The following is a 21,388-nucleotide window of genomic DNA, read 5'->3' as shown; positions in this document are numbered from 1 at the left end:
CCATGTCTTAAACTTCCAAATTAAGAGCCCATGCATGCACTAGAAGTCAAAATGACATACTAGGGAAATACCAAGGTCATATACCAAATCTCTTGTAGGAAGTCATCTAAAGATAACCTCGCCCCCCCCCCCGCACACACACTAAATGCACCCCACGCATTGCTGGTTCTTCTTGGGCCTTATTCCTGGAGTAGGAACACATCTCAAACAAAAATTAAAAGTGTTCATGTGAAAGTAACACCTCTAACTCATTCTATGAAGTCAATATTATTCTAATATCAATGTGAGATAAATACATTACATAAAAAACTGCATACATAGAACAAGGAATGCACAAGATGAGTTCACAGTATCTTATATGCAGGAAAGTAAAAAAATGCTAAAAATTACCCACAATTATAGCTCTATGTCAAAGTCACATAGAAGTCAATGAAAAGTGATTGCAAAGGCTGAAGTTGAACAATTTGAGCAACAAAATAAAATAGAATTAGGCTATAACTCAAAATGTAAAATAAATTTCTACAAGTCCATACTTACATAAATGAATAATTGAATAAAATTAATAAATGATGGAGAAAAGATAAGTCTCCTCTGGAGAAGGGTTATGAATGAGTCATGTAGGTACCCCACTCTGAAGAAGGGGAGCAAAGGTCCCTGCCACTCCAATGTGGGTTGCCCAGAGCACCTTCCTTCTGGAGAGTATGGAAAGGGGACAGGGAGGCTTTGTAGTGCAGAAACCTGACAAACACCTTATCAGACAGCTGGTCAAGGTCATCATCCACATTTACAAATCACGTAGACAGTATTTACCCTTGATATGGAGTACTTTTTAATAGTACTTTACTTCTACGATCTTCCTCCCAAAACACCAAACTGCAGTTTAATAAAAAGAAAAATCACCAAGCAAATTCCAATAGAGGTGCACTCTATAATATATCTGAACAGTATTCCTCAGAACTTTTAAGGTTATCAAAAACAAGAATAGTCTGAGAAACTGTGGCAGCCAAAACTGAGCCCAATGAGACATACCCATTAAATGTAATGTGTTATCTCTGAAGGCACCTAGAGCAGAGAAAAGCACACTTGGTCAAAAGAAAAATATGTGAACAAACTATGGGATTTAGTTAGTAATAATGTGTCCCAGCATAAAAGAAGAAAATAATTTAAAAAATATAAAGTTAATCATGCAAATTGAACAGAAAATGTAAAAAAAAGATAAAGGAATATATAATAAGCTTAAGACTGCTATGGAAAAGCTACAATCATGGGTGATTTTTTATTTTCTTCCTTTTAATATTTCTGCTTTTAAAACAATTCTTAAGGTAAGAATTTATAATGTCAGAAAAAAATCCCACATATTAAAAAAAATTGTCATTTGGGGCCCCCTCAAAATCTTATTTTTATCTGCAAGCAGATGAGAGCCAAAAAGTTTTTAACTGACTAGATTATCCCTAAAATTCCTTCCAACTGTAAGATCATGTGAATTACACAAATTTTAACTAAAATCCATGTCACAACTCTGCATCTGATAGGGTCCCAGAAATTTCAATTGCCACATGACTCCCAAATATACTGGTTGACATACATTTTGCCCCAGATATACTCACAATTTACTGGTTTCCTAATAAAAATAAATCTCACTGAGTAATACACAGTATAAATGCAGTATATTTTTAGTATGAAGTATGTCTTTTTTATATTTCTGTTCTTTGTTTGTTTTTATTTTTCATCTGACTCTGAAACAGGAGGCATGTTTTTTCGTGCAATATGGTACCCATGCCTTGGATGGACATAGGTTTCAATAGGATTTAGAAAACATCTGTAACATAAAGGACGACTGTCAGTTACGCATAAATTATCCAACTTGAATCAGTTGTTTTATTAGTTTGTTGGCTTTAAGTTTAAGATTAGTCCACGTGCATATCACCTGAAGGGTGCTATCCATAACTATTAAAGAAATTTAGAGGATAGAACCTTAAAAGCAAGGAATCCTGTAAGTTGAACAAATGGGAAGTTCAGGACAGCCAACAGAGTTAGAGAATCCCTACTTTCCAAATGTCAATAGGCCTAACCGTATTAATTGTGAACCATACAAGAAATAGTCCTAGCTATGAAGTTGGTATGAGGTGCATTAATATATAAAGGTTATATAAAATGTAACAAAGTTATAAAATGACCTCTTGGGCTCTGCTGCCACATTCTATTTTTTTTTAAACAGTGAAACATTTTTATTAGCAACTGTAATTTAATTTCGGATTAGTATTTCAATTAACAAAGATGAAGCCATACAACATATTTAATAAATAATAATTGATTATTAGGATCACCTGCATACTCTTACATGCAATTCACCATCCACTCTGTTTTACAATTCAACACTCCTTGAACACAGGGAGTAAAAGGGAAATGTATGCACACAGATTGTGTTGCTTGCTGGACCAAGTACTCAACATTTGTGCCAAATGGAGATACATTTATAAGAGCACCTTGAGAACACAGAGGAAAGCACTCCAGTTACAAAGTGCTTTTTCCTTCCTATTAGCTGGGGAGCCCCTCCTGGCAAAACTTCCCGTTCACCTGTCATAGGCACTTCATAAGTCACATTCTATTCTTTTCTTGCTGTTTTTAAGTATATTTTATTGATTATGTTGAGACAGTTGTCCAATTTTTTTCTTCACTTTATCCCCCTCTGCCCTGCACTGCTGCCCTCTCCAGCATCCCCCTTGCCTTAGTTCATGTCCACAGATCATGCATATAAGTTCTTTGGTTTCTCCATTTCCTATACTATTCTTAACCTCCTTGTTTCACTCAACCACAACTTTACTCATCTGTGAAAATAAGATATCACAGCAGAATGTGGTTAAAAAAAAGCCACATTTAAATAGCACCCATTTTCAGAGCAATAGGTTTCTTCTCTTCTGCCCAATTTAACTCAGAGAGGATAAGTCAAGAACAGAACTAGAGGTTATAATCAAAATATTAAAATATGGAGATGGCAACAACTTTCTTTCCCAGCCTTTACCTTCTGGCTCGTTTTTGATGAGCTCCTCCATTTTCCTCTGCTTCAGGGTGTCCACGACATCAGCTAAGCTGCCTTTGCGCCGTTCAGGGGTCCCCAGGGCTGTACTAGACACAGACTCGCCACTCTGTCGCCCACCTTCTTCTGCCTTCTGAGGTGAGGTAGATGAGTTGTGTGGGGCAAATGAAGACATAACTTTATTGCCATCAACTTCCTGAAAGAGAAAGCAAAGAAAAAAAATGTGTTTAAAATTCAATAAGTTTATTTTTAAAACAGTTATGTGGCTTGAAATGTTAAAAAGTGAAATGTCACTCTGCAAGAGGTAAAGGAAGGAAGAAATGTCCAAAAGGAATATATTAACTTTACAGGTTAGCACCTGAATCAAAGATTAATTCATCACAGTAATAAAAATACAAAGACACTGTGCCTTAGACTGAGTGTATGGCAATACAGCCTTATACAAAGACTACAGTATGGATGAGATTCATTTATGTTTCTGCATTTGTTTGCAAGTCTTAGATTTTTCTTATGAACATTAAATGTAACAATCATCTCTACTGATTCAACTTCTTCATGACATTGTAAAACTTAAACAAATAACATCATATATACTTTATTTTCATTTTAAGCAGCCACCTCTTCTTGATGGGACTCTTAAAGTAGGGCCCTCTTTTAGTTCTCTGCCTCCCTCTTATTCTGTAGAGAAAGCATCAGCCACACAGGTTATTGTGACATCAGACAGGAATATTGCAAATTTATTTCTGCTTAGGCCGAAGATATTTCCAATTGCACTTGTTACCTCAAGCACTATTTCTGTCAATACTCTTGCTATTTTGTACTTTAAGCTCATTTGACAGACAAAATAAAGTTTCTTGCAGTCTTTACCTATTCATAATTATGCATTTGTATACAAATGATTTATTCTGTAACTCTAAAATTTAAACATATCTGGGGTGTTCCTTTTTTCATTATTTCCCCCACAGTTTCTAGCACAGTTCTAGCAACCTGTATAGTATTGGGGGTATATACTATATAAAAGGCACTAAATTGATTTTTCAAGGTGTCAAGAAGATATTGGAATGATGAAAAATAATTATCTTATTTAAAGCTTTTCCTCACTTTCATAATCTTTTACTTACTTCCATAATCCTTTGACTCCCCACAAAGCAGAGCTGTTCTTAAAAGAAACTCTGTATCTTAAGGTCTTTGAGGAAGTTAGTCTTCCCCTAAGTATATTTCTTAATTCCACATTATTAAAAGTTTCCTCTAAAATATACTTGAGTGTGTGCATATTTAATATTCAGAATAATAGATTACATCTGTCTACAATTTTTTCTCTATCTATTTAAGACACGCTACTAGAATATGTGGATCCCAGAAAAGTGACAAATCATATTGATTTGATATCTAATGTTTCAAAGCCAATAATACTAACATTTTAACAAGCTTAAAAATATCTAAAAAATACTCAATAAATCTGTCATCCTAATTTTAAAAAATAGATTTAAATTGGAAGGTCGGCACAAAGATAATCATAATATGTCATATAATTTTTTAATGGATATTAATGAGTATAAGATATTAGCTATGGTACAAGCATCAGTTTGTTGGGTGGGGCCAAGAAAATGGGAGAAAGCAAAGGTACAAAAATAAGTGTGTGCTAGCAGAATCTTTGAAATTATAATTTTAAACCCCAATATGATTTCCATTTCTTTTTTAAATATTTTATTTATTTATTTTTAGACAGAGGGGAAGGGAGGGAGAGAGGAAAGAAACATCAATGTGTGGTTGCCTCTCGAGTACCACCTACTGGGGACCTGGCTTGCAATCCAGGCATGTGCCTTGACTGAGAATTGAACCAGTGACCCTTTGGTTTACAGGCCTGCACTCAATCCACTGAGCTACATACAGCCAGGGCTAATTTCCATTTCTTATAAACATTACAGAATATGCCTGTGAATGAATATTCTATAGATAATACTTCCACAGATGAATCTTAGCTTATAATGTATTTGGATTTAAATCAATATACATAATGTAATAATTACAAGCCCCTGCAGACTAAGTGAAAGTACATTTCTGGAATTATGTATTTAAAACCTACACATAAATACAAGCAAATGCATAAACACACATACAGAGCAATCACAAATTCATTCAGTAAACTGAGGAATGTTTTTATCAATGGTGCATAAAACATATTAGCTCAGTTTAATGGGTATACCAGACAGAAAAACTTGTATATTCATTTTTTACAGATCTTTCTTCTCATTTATTCCAGAGGCAAAGGCAGAAACATATCAGTTTTAGCTTCACTTCGAACATTTCTGTATTATTCTGTTTTCACATTATTATTTGATGACAAAGTTTACAAACAAGAACTTGGCAGCTGAACTTCACTTGCCATAATTAAAAAGTACACACATCTTCCTATAGCATCACCAGTAGAGAGTATGACACCCAAAATTTATTCAATTGAGTCTATGAAAATATCAGGAAATATTTCAGATTAATGTAAAACACAATAATTTCCCATTTTGCATGTCTCTAACCCTTTGCACCTTGCAAGATGAAAGAGCACATTTTAAAGAGTATAAATTTCACAAATACTCTAAACTCAGTTGCCACACAATATAAGAACAAATAAAGTGTTACTGCTATTTGAGGAAGGAATATTTATCTTATCACTATTTTACCTCTTGCACAGTTAATCCCTTTAAGTGTTCTACATAGTTAACCTGTTTTGGTGCGGGACTCCCTTGTTTATCTTCCTGGTGAATAGCTTGTTCAGGAGCTGGCACGGTCAAGGAAGCCCTACATTTTTTCAGTTTCCACCCGGGGATTGCATTTATGCTACCTGAAATAATGAGTGCATGTGTCTCTTCACTTTTCTGTCAGGTGACCACCCAGAGAGTCTACTAACAATGGCATTAGTGGTACAGACCAGAAATACATATTCAGTCAAGTTTTATGAACTCTAAGGAATGCTAAGCACCAGCCTCAGCATTTTGCCAAAGAGGTCTCAGAAGTGTGATATATGACTTCTAAAGTCTACTGACAAGAAAAGAATTATAAACTTTTAGAATGAGGTTGATACTCTTTTGTTATTCTTATATGAGCTTTACATAATTTTGTTCCCTTTGTCACTTTTGCAACCATGAGGCAGAGGCAAGGCTCTGTCTAATGAATCCATCCTCATTGAAATATTTTTTTTTATTTTTAAATTGATTCTAAAGAGAAGGAAAGAGAGGGAGAGAAACATCAGTGTGAGAGAGGAACATCGATCAATTGTCCCTTGCACACCCCCTGACTGGGGACCAAACCCGCAACCCAGGCACGTGCCCCAACCTGCAATCCAAACTGCAATCTTTGGTTTGTGGGATGATGCCCAACCAACTGAGCCACACCAGTCAGGGCAAAATATCTTTCTAAAAATGCATTATTTTAAATTAACTCTAAAGATAGCATTTTGCTATGAATACTTTGAGAGAAATAATATTTCAGCTTTAATATTCAAATATTTGTTTAAATAATATGGTGATTAAAAAGAATGAACTCATTTGACAACAGAGGTTACATGTGACGAAGCCACATACATGTATTCCTCTTGTCCAAATGACATTCATCTTTGACTTTGGGCCACAAGAAACTCATTATCCTGCTGGCTTTTGGTCTATCAATTGAAATTAATTCATACAAGGTAGTAAAAACATTACATTTAATAGTCAATCTACCAGAATATAATTGCTAAGAATAATAGTCAATATTTATCGAATATTCACTTCATGGCAGGCACTGTTTAAAGTGTTTTACATGCATTTACTTAGTTAAGTCTCCCAGGAAGCCTAATTATGATTGCATTTCATAGCTGGAGAAACTGAGGCACATAGACTGAACAAATTCCTGTGATTGTATGAATAATTAATGGTAGAGTAGATAATCAGTCTCAACCTGTTTGGCTTCAGAGCCCTGGGTCTCAACCACAGTACTAATACCACCTCTCTCACAAAACAGGAACAAGCCCTGCCTAGCGTAGCTCAGTGGACTGAGCATGGGCTGTGAACCAAAGCATCGCAGGTTCGATTCCCAGTCAGGGCACATGCCTGGGTTGCAGGCCACGGCCCCCAGCAACCGCACATTCATGTTTCTCTCTCTCTCTCTTTCTCCCTCCCTTCCCTCTCTAAAAATAAGTAAATAAAATTTTTCAAAAAGCCCCAAAACAGAAACAAAACCCCAAACTAGATTTATATCTATTGGTACTATCAGTGAACAAGATATACTTACTGTCTTCTTCTTAAAACTTAAGTATGAAAATGAGAGGTTTTCACTCCTATCTGTTCAATTCTTATAGAAATGACATAAATGCACTGAAATTAATTAATCCAACTATATTCTAGATTTATAAAGCTTTCTTGGTTCAAATACCCACTGGTTTATGGCATATTAAAAAAGATAAAGCTTAAGGGTTAAATAATTATTTAAACTAAACACATATATTAACTTTCAAGTGGCTAATCAAAGAAATGGTGTTTAGTAGCTTATGATTTTTTAATCTATCTTTATAAAATGTGTGGGCATTTCTAGCATCCTTTCTAATATAATAAAGTTTTGAACTTAGAATTAAAACAGTACAGAAGATTTGGACTATATTAAACTAGCTTCTCAGTAATACAAGTTCATTAATTTTGAAATTGCATGAAATGAACTACAAATACATGGAGAAAGAGTTCTGATGATAAACAAGTTTTGACATGGTCATGTTCTTCTTCCAGTAATGGGCTGCTCTTGTAAATATCACCAGGATAAGGCAAAAAAAAAACAACCCTGAAAAATATTTAAAATCTATATGATTTGGTTGAAATGACTATAGGTGGTCAAAAGTTACAAAATTCCAATTATAAAATAAATAAGTTCCAGGATGTAATCTACAGAGCAGTGACTATGGTTAATAATTGTATATGTACTTGAAGTATCTAAGTATGATAATGAAAGGTTTTTGCCCCTGTACATCCAATTCCTAAAGAAATGATAAAAATGCATAAAGGTTTTCATCACAAGAAAAAAATTATAACTATGTGCAGTGATGAATGTTAACTGAACTTATTATGGTGATCATTTCATAGTCCAGACAAATAGCAGTTCATTATGTGGTATATGTCAAACTAATATATGTCATATATCAATTATATCTCAAATAAAAAGCAGTATTATTTGGTTATTCCTTAAACTCTTTAAAAATGGGATAATATGTTATTACGAGTGTTTATTTCTAAGCAAAATTGTGTTACTTATGACCTACTTTGTCAAAATTCATTTAGTAATAGAAAAATACATAATTATTGTGTAAAAGTTCAATTATTTTTAGAGTTTCTTAGTTAAGATGATTTTTTCATAAGTTCTACATGACACCCTAAACCAGTAATGCTTACTCTTTTGGGGTTACAGATCCTCAGTGACAGCTACAGGTGCTCTCCCAAACCGCCACACACATGCACACAGCCCACATACACAATTTCACAGTTTTAGAAAGTTAATTTTCTACTCTTATATTTCTAGCTATGAACTTCCTCCATGAAATCTCCTAGAAATTCTTTAAAACCATGGATTACAGGATAAGAAGCTCTGACCTAAGTGTATATCTTCACAGAAAAGTACCATTAACCCATTAATGAATACAAATTAGACAATTCTTAAATGCCTAATTATTTGCAATGGAGCCTCAAACTACTGAAAGTATTGACATTTTATTCAGATAAACTTAAAGGATAGGTATATATTTGAATAGCTTAATTTTTTTACTGTTCCCAAGGTAAGCATTTAGAAAGAGATCAATATTTTAATTGTACTTAAAGAATAAGAAACACATTGAAGAAAAATTACATTATTAATGGCTGTTGTTTTCTTACTCAGCAATAACCTTGTGATAATACATATACATTTGAGATGGAAGGCAAAACAAATTGCTAACTTTTACAAATGAATGTGATCATTTTGACAAGTTATACTAATTCAATTTTCAAAAACAAATATTCCTGAAAACAGGATGTAAACATATAAAGGATATTCTGAAGCAAAAAATAACACCTAAAATGCTTGATAGAGAACATTAAGAGTCTTTCTTTGGTTAATATGGTCAGATTCAATATTCTAGGAATAGGATATGGTCAGTTCCTAAGACCTATAAAACAAAATCAGCATTTATAATGATCTCTGAAGGTTGTCTCTTATACTTGTAATTAAGGCTGGTGTTAAAGCTATCCCACTTAAGATTGTTTCTGAAATTTTGCCTTTTAAAAAAGATGCCTAATGTGTGCTTAGTTCAGCAGTTCAAAAATGGGAAATGGGCAGATTTTCATTTGGGCAATTTCCATAGTCATCTACAGAGACAGAGTTTATCACAACTGGTCCCTTTTCTATGTTAGAAAAAAAAATCACTGATAAACCTTTGAAACTTACTGAGTTTTATAAAGTCAACAATTTTTAGTGCCTAAACCACTACAGAGTAAACTAACTGAGATTCCAGATATTAGATGAGTGGTTTACATGACCGCCTAGGGAAGGCACTAGCAAACTACAGATATGCATGTTTTTATTGTTATTCAATTACAGTTGTCCCCATTTCCCCCCTATTGTTCTCTGTCACCATACACACTCACACCTCCCACATTCAGTCCTCCCCCATCCCTTGTTATCTTTGTCCATGGGTCCTTTCTATGTGCTCCTTGCCTACCCTTCCACTTCTTTCCCCGTTATTCCCCTCCTCCCTTCCCTCTGGTTACTGTCAGTTTGATCTTTATTCCCATGACTCTGGTTCCATTTTGCTCACTTGTTGTTTTTTTTTTTGTTTTTTTTTTGAGTAGGTTCCATTTATAGGTGACGTCATATGACATTTGTCTTTTACAACCTGGCTTATTTCACTTCACATAATGCTCTCCAGTTCCATCCATGCTGTCACGAAGGGTAGGAGTTCTTTCTTTCTTGCTGCTGCATAGTATTCCATTGTGTAAATGTATCACAGGTTTTTTTTTTTAAACCACAGATTTTTGATCCACTCATTTACTGATGGGCACCTAGGCTGCTTCTAGCACTTCACTATTGTAAATTGTGCTGCTATGAATATTGGGGTGCACAGGTTCTTTTGAGTTAGTGTTTCCGGATTCTTAGGGTATAATCCCAGCAGTGGAATTGATGGGTCAAAAGGAAGTTCTGTTTTTAGTTTTTTGAGGAAATTCCATACTGTTTTCCACAGTGGCTGTACCAGTCTGCATTCCCACCAACAGTGTGCTAGGGTCCCCTTTTCTCCACATCCTCACCAGCACTTGGTGTTTGTTGACTTGTTTATGATGGCCATGCTGACCGGTGTGAAGTGGTATCTCACTGTGGTTTTAATTTGCATCTCTCTGATGGCTAGTGATGCTGAGTATTCTCTCATATATCCCTGGGCTCTCTGTATGTCCTTCTTGGAGAAGTGTCTGTTCAGGTCCTGTGCCCATTTTTTAATTAGATTGTTTGTTTTCTTGGTGTGGAGTTGTGTGAGTTCTTTATATATTTTGGAGATAAAACCCTTGTCCGAGGTAATATTGGCAAATATATTTTCCCATACAGTTCATTCCCTGTTCATTTTGCTGATGTTTTCTTTAGCTGTGCAGAAGCTTTTTAATGAGTATGCATATTTTTAAAAGTTCCCTGGGGTTTGTGACAATCAGATGCTAGGCTAGGATGTACTTGGCCTACCCTATGTTGCATGCAAGCTAGTTACAAGAAACCAAAGTCAGTTTTTAAGGAAACCTTATGTTTTATATATTTCAACATTTTATGAGATCATTGAAATTTTCCTAAAAAGTAGTACTATAAATCATTAAAATAATTCAATCATCACAATATAAAAATGGATGAAAATTGTAAAATACTCAAACATGTACCTGTATCTTTTTTACTCTATGATCTATGGAAATGTCTAATTCTACATTCTTCTCTGCTCTAACTTTTAAAAATTACTACAGGAACTTTAGAGGTACATCAGCCTCTCTAATGTGGACACAAACTACTCTGGGGGCAAATCTAATATGCTAAATAGTTACAGGCCTTACCAAGATAAGGGAAATGATTATTTTATAAAAATGGCTCTATTATATTTCAAATACACTACCTAGTTCATATTTTAAAGATTTTTTCTGTATTTTGAACAGTGAAAACAGAAAAAGTGAAAACTGTTTGATGTTTCTTCAAAGCCTAAAAATAGAGAACCTTTTAAAGATTGCTGTGTAATAGGATAAAAATTCAGCAAAACTCTAAGTTGTTTTTTTTTTTTGGAGGGGGGGTTATTTTCTGCAATTTTTTGCCAAGCACTGAGATGAAAGGTTAGCTCAAGTTCATGTTTAATTATTGATCAGAAAACTAAATAAACATTTAAAAGTGTGTTCTTTCTTAAAATTCCTTCACATGGCACTAAACAAGAATAAAGGAGTCCCGACTGGTATAGCTCAGTGGACTGAGTGTGAGCCTGCCAAGCAAAGCATTGCTGGTTCAATCCCCATTCGGGGCACAATGTCTGGGTTGCAGGCCAGGTCCCCAGTAAGGGGTGTAGGAGAGGTGACCACTCATTGATGTTTCTCTCTCTTTCTTTCTCTCTCCTTTCTCCTCTCTCTAAAAATAAATAAATAAAGTCTTTAAAAAACAACAATAAAGGACAGGTGATTTGTACAGATATGATTTTCAAATTGGACTTCTTGAATGAGAAAGTCAGAGGGCAGGGTTCAGAAGTGTGATGTAACTAGTCTTTCTGGGGAGAATGACGCACTGATAAAGTTTGAGAAGTATGTATAGGAAAAATTGAAAGAGTTAAAAAGAGGAAGATGACTAAGAGCTGCAGTGGTAAAGAAAGGTGTCATAAAACTGATGAGAATTAATGGTTTGAGAGAACTAAAAGGTAATACATTCCAGGAAGGAGAAGAAGTGGAGGGTAGGGGAGAGAGAGAAGAATTACCAACATGAAGGAAAAATGACTAACACATATTGGCAGAAAATTGAATTGACTTAATTTTTTAGACATCCATGCTGGCACATGTTGAAATGGGTTTAGGCTTACGATTTTCTTCCTAATAGTATAGATTAGAAAAATCTCAGTTTTATGTCAAAATTGCACCGAGGAAAGAGATGGTTTTTAGAAATGTATTAAAATTTAGTTTAAGTTTATTAGTGGTTTAATGTCATTTATAATATTCATATAAACCAATGATAGTGTTTCTATTGTTCTTTAAAATCAATATCATATTTGTTATCTAATTTAATTCCAGTGAGTGAAACAGAAATTTAAGCACAAATTTTCTCATTTGATAAGGATTTGTGCCAACGGGAAATACAGTTTTGGAAAATATTTTCATTTGTAGGTGGATGAAACATGGGCAGAAGTGTCAAATGGTTGTTTTTTCAGAATCACATTTACTAATAATCTCCAAAATGCTACATTCAAGAATAAAATGTATGTTTTCATGTGCTCTCAAAACCACTTAATAAGCAAAAGTAGCATTTAGAGAATTCTAACACATTAACCAATAGAACCTGTGAAAACAAAGGACACGTTGTGCTGGGACAGCTCATTATCTTCCCGTTGATGGTGTGCGTGCCACCTTATGTTTAAACATCTAGTAAATACGCCTTAATGTATTTGATGATCTCTTCCCCCAGGGCTCAAAAGTCGACCATAAGATGTTTCTAAACAAAAATTAGACTATACATTAAAACACTTTCATTTACCACTAGCAGTATGGATTATATAATAATATTTTAAGAAATAAAGAAAAAACTTTTAACTAGTCACTAATTATATATAATAATCCATCTATATCCTTTTCCTAACAGGTTTCTTGAATATTCTTATAATGTGGTTGTGAATACATTTGACTAAATATTTATTCACTCTGAGTCTGAAGGAAGACATGAGAAACGTGAGGAATTTCTTGAATTGTGATCTGTTTAGGTAATGACTTCTCTTTATCCCACAGAGCAGATCACGGTGTCTTATACATAGTAGACAATCAGTAAAGTTAACAAGCTAACTGCTGGCACTGCTTATAATTGAGCACTGACTAAATGTTCACTGAGAAGTGAAATAAACTGTGATTCCCCATGCAGTAGAGTGTATGATGTCAGCAAAGCAGTATAAAGCAGTGCTAAGCAAGCTGGAGTCTGGTGTGAGGATATTTGAGTTCAAATCCAGGCTCTGTCCTCATTAACTATTTAACCTTGGGCAAGTTATCTTTACTCTCCAAACTTTAGTTTCCTCATCTATAAAATGAGATAATACATGATAAGTAATTCATATGTGCTACTATACTAATATAGTATATACTAATAGTAATACCAATAGTAGTAAAAATTATTAAAAATATAAAATATTTTATTCACACAATTTTCTCTTTCATTCATGTAATAAAAATGCATTGAATACTAACTTGAGAGGCAGCATGATGACATTTTCAGTTTAACACAAAGAATCTAAAGCCAAATAGTTTAGGTTCAAATCTTGTTTCCACATTTACTAGCTATGTGAGCCTGGGCAAGTTATTTAATCTTTCTATGTCTCAGTTTCTTCATCTTTAAAGTGGGCATAAAACTATTATCTACTTCTTTGAGTTATTAGTGGGTTGAGTTACAAAATATGAGTTATATGAGTTAGGAATTATAGTATATTAGTTAATATTTGTTTTACAAATTATAAAACTCATAAAATGCTAACTGGAAAATGACAAGAGATATACAGTATTAATTTAAGTATGCTCCAAGAATTAATGAGGAGCAAAACACAGAAAATATAAAACCAAAAAAAGAAAAGGCCCTTTACCTGGAAAGGGAGAAGAAGAGGCAAACGCCTCTCCCCCTACCACCTTGCCATGAAAAAGAGAAAATAAAATACATGAACAATCAGTTTGATAGTTCTTTCTGCTGAAATCAAACTACATCTGCAGAGTCAATTTTTTTAAAGAATAATTTAAATATTTTAAGGTGACCCATTTTTAAAGATAACCTAGTGCAAACTTTGTTAAAGAAAATACTGTAGTCCATAAAATGCCATGTGACATTAATGCACTTTTATCTCTGTTGCATAGTCAATTTTTAGGTTTCACAGTTTCATGGTTCTCTACAAAGTGATAACTCATGGAAATGATCAAAGAAAAAATGTTCAATTACTCCTCATTATGGAATAAAAGTTTTTAAAGTCAATGTCTGAAAAAATAGAGTAATAAATTATTTTTCATAAATACATGACACCAATTACTTATTGTGCAATATTTCTCCTTGTTTTTGTGAGACAGACATACCAAGATTTTTGTTTATTTATGAGGAAATTAGCACCACTAGATTCTCTTGCAAATAAACCCTTAGGTTCCTTACACTATAAATACAAAACAATAGAAAAGGTAATGTGAGGAAGGCTAGATTAAGTACTCACTGCTTTTGCTGGGTTCCATCATCTACGCTCCATTAAATCTTGAGTAGCATTTTGTCTCCTTACTAGATCAGGCTAATGCCTTCATAGCCTAATGTCAGTCAACTTTGTTATGTCATTACACTAATCCAATTTTCCAATTAAAAACAACAACAACAATGATAAAGGCCTATTTTTCTATACTAATTAAAACTTTCAATAGAGCACTATGTTTATAGCAAAAGTAGCACTTTTTCTCTGAAAGGGAATTGACATTAAGCAATGATTTGAGATATAAGAAGCACAAGCATCAGCTCTCATTGTAAAAGTAATGATGAGACATTAAACAGCTACATACTCATAAAAGTTCTCAACTAGCTAAATTATTTATTCATGATATAAATCATAACTTCCTGAGCCTACTTGAGCAGGCAGGCATAGAAAGACCACTTTGTAGCACACATAATCAGAGACACTGGTATTCTTACAGGTGAAACATTGTGTTCTCTGCAAATATTATTTTCACATGGCTTATGTGAGTAATGTCACAAATAAATTTTATTTTAGTCTCACATGTCTGAAGACTTTGAAAAATACTACTAAACTATCAGGAATTTCCCTGACTGAATACACAGAATCTATTTAAAGTCACTTATGTTTCAGTGAAAGTATAGCTACCACTCCTAGAGTTCTGAAAGGCACTGCTCTAAAAGTTTTATGAACATAATCTTTTATAATTCTCATAGAAATTCCTAAAGACTATTATGCATATATAACAGATGAGGGAATTAAGTTCCTAAGAGTAATTTACCCAAAGTAATAGTAGGAAATAGTAAATTAGGGAATTGAACACAAGACCATCTAATTTTAATATCCATGCTGGTCATCATTAAGTTATACTGCTTTCCTCAAATAATTCAGGTACTGTAAAAGATGTCAAACGTATATTTAAAAACAAGGCTGGTTCTCTCTCCTCAAAGAGTTTAAAATTAAATTTGAGTGGCATGTATATATGACGAGGTCTGTCTGGAAAAAAATCCAGCCATTGTTATTCTAACAAGAATGGTTTGCAGGACATTGATGTAACCTGGCAGCCAAGGAGAGGGGCTAGAATGCATGTGTGTGAACAATGACAACAATGACTGTACTAGTCAAGGTAGGCACCATTGAGTGAGCATGTGTACTGTGTGGCCATCACATTTAAAATGACTGAGTAAGTAGAGCAATGACTCAGCATCACATTTTGTGTTAAGCTTCAACATTCCTCTGCAGAAACTATTTGGATGATTCAGAAGGCCACAACAATGGACAACTGGTGATTGGCAGCTTCATGATGACAATGTACCTGCTTGTGCATTACATCTTGTGCAGAGATTTTTGGCAAAACACCAAATCATCCAGTTGATTCAGCCCCTCTACAGCCTTGATTTGGTACCCTGTGACTTCTGGCTTTTCCAAAAACTAAAATCAGCTTTGAAAGGGAAGAGATTTCAGACCATGGGTGAAATTCAGGAAAATACAACAGGGCAGCTGATGGACATTGGAGAACTGTGCGAGGTCCCAAGGTGCCTACATTGAAGGGGACTGAGGTGTCATTGTCTTATGTACAATGTCTCTTGTATCTTTTATCTCTTCAATAAATGTCTCCATTTTTCATATTACATGGCTAAATACCTTCTGGACAGACCTCATCATTTACAAGAAAATATTAGTAATGATAATACCTATAACAAATAGTAAATTGTATAGTAGTAAATTATACATGCAGAAGAAATTTTAAAAGGAAAGAACACTGGAAATCAAATGAAGGTGGAAACCTTTTATCATAGCACTTAGCACACTGTTTTGTAATCACTTATTTAATTTTCTTTCTGTACCATGAAGGCAGGAAACATTTTTAATTATTTATGATGTACCCTGGATTGTATTATTAGTACCTAACTTATACATACTGAGTCAATTTCTTAATTTCTTAAATATTTATGTATAAATACTCTTCTTGTCTAAGCTTAAAAATAGATAGAAAAGAAAAGGTATAGAGCATTCCTCTCTAGAGAAATCATTCAGAAAATTTTATAGTGTACACACACACACACAGAAGGTAGTGACTTGACTCAAATAAATGGAGAATAATAAATGAGGAGAATGACTATCGTAGGAAGGTCATTTTATAAAGGGTCTTGAAAGTCAAATGAAATTGTTTACATTTGACCTGAAAGGCCATGGAGAACTATACTCATTTCTAATACTGGGTGATTCTCTTGAGGTAGGTTGTTAGGAAGATTAGCCTGGTAGTGATAAGGAGAATGAATTGGGTAGAAGAGAAAGTAAAGATCTCTACTGAATAGGAAACTGTTACCAGGCCACATGTGCAATGATAAAAAGCTTTCCACTAGATTGTAGCTGTTAGAATTGAAAAGAACCATTAAATTCTAAAGACAATTCAAAGAAAGTAATGATAAAACTACAAAACTTGAAAATAAGGAAGAAAGAGATAAAGATAAACATATTTCCTGTCTGGGAGATTGAAATAATGATTATGGTATAGACCAAAACAGAGTGGTTAGCAAACACAGATGATTATTAAAACAGAATCAGTGTGACTAAGATTTAATAAATCCACGTAACTAAATTAGTCTATAATTTGAGTGTTACTCCTAACTTCTGAGACCAGCAATGTAAATAATAGGTGTTCTACAATCCCCCTCAGTATTCAAATGATGAGTTTATATTGTTCAAAATCTTTAAATTTGTATGTGGAGCACTGAAATCTAGATGTGCCTCAAAATATAAGATGCCAGGAAAGAAATAAAGGTTGTAAAATGATGCTTTATGAACCATTAATTTCTAGTGAATGGTTAAATCCATTTCTGTTCATGAGCTCTCAGACCTTACCCTCCTCCCCCACCAGGGAGATGAGCCAATGGCAGAGCCTTCTTCACTTGTATCTAAAAAAGGAGTTCACCATCTCCTTCAGTGACTTGGGTTTACCATGTAAATTTTTGAAAGTGTATCATTATTTGTAATTAGATTTTGAAAGATTAAAGATGTTTTGGAAAGAAAAGTGCATGCACGGAAATAACAATGGACACCTATAGAATATGCAAAGCAGAGAGAGAAAGTGAAAAATGAGAAAACTCTAGAATGCAAATGTTAGTATAAATGATACTTGTCATTCTAGGAAGTAAGTGAGACTAAAGTATAATTAAAAAGATGGCACTGTATAAAAGAAACTGAAAATAAACACATTTTTCCTAATTTACAATGATTTCTCTCTCAGAATGCTGTATTTTAACCTCTACAACTCTTGCCATAAAGATGTTAGAAGGAGGAGAAAACAAAAGCAAGATTTATCAACACCAAGAAGTCCCACAGAAACCTGCTGCCATGAGTGCTTTACTGAGTTGTGATCACAGGTGTAAATAAGAGGAGATGGTATTTGCTCCCTTAAAATATCATTGTGTCAAAAGAACTCAGGATGTATGTATAAAAAATAAAAATTGTATTTGTCATACTAAATTCTATGCAGTATAGACAGGAGCTAAATAATTTTGGATTTTGGACAGATACATTTTCTTCTAAAATTCTACTTGAATTCCTGGCTTCTGAATGTACCTGGCTATTTTTGATATCTCTAAGTGATTTTGCCTTGGTGTTCAATAACCCACAAAAATGCCAATCCAAAATAAAGGCATATTTCTTTATATTCCCCACACCAAGAGAATACAAGCTTCACTTGTGTTATACAGCTACATTGCTTGATTAATAGAGCTCAGTTTAAACAGTCATTCTCTTTAAGCCTGCAATTTATTAAGACTACTTCTCAGGATGGGTCCAACAAGGTATTGTTAGGCTTACCAGCTCTGAAATGACACATACACAGGGTCTTCTTACAAAGGCCTTTTGCTGTATCCATTTGTTATACTTAGCAATATCAAACAGGGAAAAATAATTAAATAGCTCCTATTGAGCACCTAGAGACCTTCAACATAGACAGGGGGTAAACACAAAGACAGAATATTTTGTTACAAGAGTCACACATCATTTCTTATTAATTTTTTACAATACAATTTTGGTGTTTCCATTATTTTTCTTCTACTCCCTTAGTTTTAACTTAAGTATGTGTGTGTATATATGTATATATATTTACATTTACATTTTTAAGTATGTACATACTTAAGTATATACACATATATATATTTCATTAAGAGGAAATAAAATGGTTGTCTTTAGTTAAGATGTTTCCACTCACAGAGACTACACATTTAAAAAATAAATTGCCTGAATAAATTCAATTATCTAGAGAAGCAAAGAAAATCACATGCAAATGACATTATATGCAGAGGCTATTCCAACAGCTTCATGTTTATTTTTATTGTTTCAGTCAGTGGAAGACAGAAGCTGTCAAAAATGTAACATCTCTTCCTTTTTTAAAGGCCCAATGTCTCTGGTACTGAAAATTGCATGAGCAATAATATCAAGAGAAGAAATCTGTCTACTACTTAAAATAGAAGAAGGTTTACACTCCCTCCGACTTAATGCCAGCTAACAAGTTGGCATCTCTACACCTTGGTTGTATGTTGCCTACAAAAAACAAAGGATAACATTTAACTTGCAAGGAGTCCAGTATCAGTTCAGCCACTAAAGACTGGCTTAAAAACCCAGTGTATGCAAAAAATAAGTAAATAAGTCCACATGTTAAATTAGTAAGAGCCACATTACTCTTAGTCCTGTCTTCTGATACCAGGATTGTACAGAATAGGTTCTACAAACTGACAGTAACCAGAGGGGAGGTGGAAGGAGATAATGAAGGGGATGAGGGGAAGGTTTGTCAAGGAACATGTATAAAGGACACATGGACAAAGCCAAAGGGAGCTAGGATCAGGGGTGGGAGTTGGAGATGGCTGGTGTGGGGGGAGTGGTGGGGAGAAAATGGAGACAACTGTACTTGAACAACAATAAAAAAAGAATAAGTTGTATACATGATTTTATCAAAAGAGATTCTTTAGCCTCCTACATTTCAGTAAGAAGTAATTAAAATAATATTTTTGCCTTGTTCTTTGAATATGACAAAAGTGCATGGAGAAGATTTAAACTGACTTTGAAATAGCTTCCTGCTGAAAATCTCTGGCTTTTTATACAGAATTTGAGTGCTACCTGAGTTCTCTTGAAGCATGAATGTACCAAGTAAATGTGGCATATGTTTGTATTTTCTTGCCAATTCCAAATTCATTCATTCAAATCACTCATTGTAGGCCAAATTCTTATCCAATTCCACAGAGCCACCGATTTTCCTGGAAGTGAATAGTTGCTTTGTGCATGGAGACAGGGAAGTCAATAGCAGGTCTGTGCATGGAAGACCTATGCAGTTAGTGGAAAGGATAAGAATTTGACCACAGAGATTCTCGAGTGTGGTAAAACCCAGTTTAAAATGACCTGCACGATGAAGCTTTCAACACTTTCACTTGAGTGTCAATTCCAAAACTTGACAATTTGAGTAACTGTGTATTTTTATATAGCTATCTCATATACCACTATTTTTGCAATATGCATGAGGATAATTATTTCATTTGCTATATTTGTATTACAGTTTCTTTATCACAGTTAACCTCAGACTTTCTCAGAACCTGAAGGCAGATTCTTAGCAAAATAATAAAAGTGTCATTTATTAAACTTACCAATGGGTCTATCATTATAATGGAGTTTCTAGTTTACTATTACTTTGATCACTTCTAACGGACTTATGAAGTGGGTATTATTATTACTGAGTTAACACATACAGAAACTGAGTTTAAACTGTGTATTTCAAGTTAAATAACAAATAATTTGAACCCATACAAATTTAATCAAGTTACACAACTTCTGTTTGGACTGAAAACACCTAATCATTCTAATTTTACTAGCCTTAATCTAATTTTCTACTCAAAGTTTGTTTTATCTCCATGTATCTCATTCCTCAATCCTGTACAATGTTTCTAACATTCCAGTTTGTTTTTATAATATACTTTAATACCTATTCAAATTTCTACACTATTTTTTTAATCTCACCTGAGGACATTTTTGAAGAGAGAGGAAGGGGAGAGAGGAAGGGAGAGAGCGAAGCATTGATGGGAGAGAAGCATTGACTGGCTGCCTCCCAGACGCACCCAGACTGGGGTTGGTCGGGGTCTGGACCTGGGTGGAGGTTGCAGTACCTGCTCCCGTGCCCAGGCCAGGATCAAACCCATAACCCAGTTATGTGACTGGGAAATTAACCTGCAATCTTTTGATTCCACAATGCCCCAATCAACTAAGCCACACCAGCCAGGGCTCTATACTATTTTTAACTGGCTATATTTTATTTTACTTTTTAAATATATTTTTATTGATTATGTTACTATAGTTTCCCATTTTCCCCTTTTCATTCCCCTCCACTCCCTCACCATACAGCTATATTTTATATTTCAAACTCCTTGATTTGTATTTCCAAATGAAAATTAAGCAGTTTTGTCAAACTCCTAATAGTATTTTCAACACTGCCCCCCCACACACACCAATGAGGCATGAATACAAAATTGTTAACCATGTGTCTATTTTTTAAAAAACATCATATTGAGTCCTAGAGGAAAAACAAATAATCTTCTAATAGTTGAATCAAATATCTTTTATAACTTCTTCAAAATGTTTGCGACTATGAAACAGTTCTCACAGATTTCTGAGGGCCTGCTGTCTGCTGTTCATTCTTATCCCAGGCACTCCCTGTTTTGACCTTAAACCCTCTAAAATATATTCAGCAGCCATAATAATTTTCTACTTCTCTCTTTCTCTCTGTCAGGGATATGATCTTGACATTATCTATTAAAGATCCTATGGTGGTTTCCATTCAGCTTGTAGTAAAAACGTAAGAACTCCTTTGGATGATACATGAACTTTACCATCACGCTCCACTCCTCTTAGTGATA

The 21,388-nt window shown here is 34.2% G+C and overlaps 1 protein-coding gene across 6 annotated transcripts in view; it reads right to left on the bottom strand.

Moving 5' to 3' along the window:
- The window catches only part of SOX5 (SRY-box transcription factor 5), a 930,694-nt gene that overhangs the window by 277,173 nt on the left and 632,133 nt on the right, over positions 1 to 21,388 (bottom strand). For all 6 annotated transcript variants that reach the window (XM_045829753.1, XM_045829752.1, XM_045829754.1 and 3 more), the window contains one exon: positions 3,023 to 3,233. In XM_045829753.1, coding sequence (XP_045685709.1) covers positions 3,023 to 3,233 — 211 coding nt within the window. The remainder of the gene's footprint in view (positions 1 to 3,022; positions 3,234 to 21,388) is intronic.

The sequence above is a fragment of the Phyllostomus hastatus genome, unplaced genomic scaffold, assembly GCF_019186645.2.
Source record: "Phyllostomus hastatus isolate PE091 unplaced genomic scaffold, TTU_PhHast_1.1 phas_scaffold_93, whole genome shotgun sequence".
Lineage (NCBI taxonomy): Eukaryota > Metazoa > Chordata > Mammalia > Chiroptera > Phyllostomidae > Phyllostomus > Phyllostomus hastatus.
This window is presented reverse-complemented; position numbering and strand designations above follow the sequence as displayed.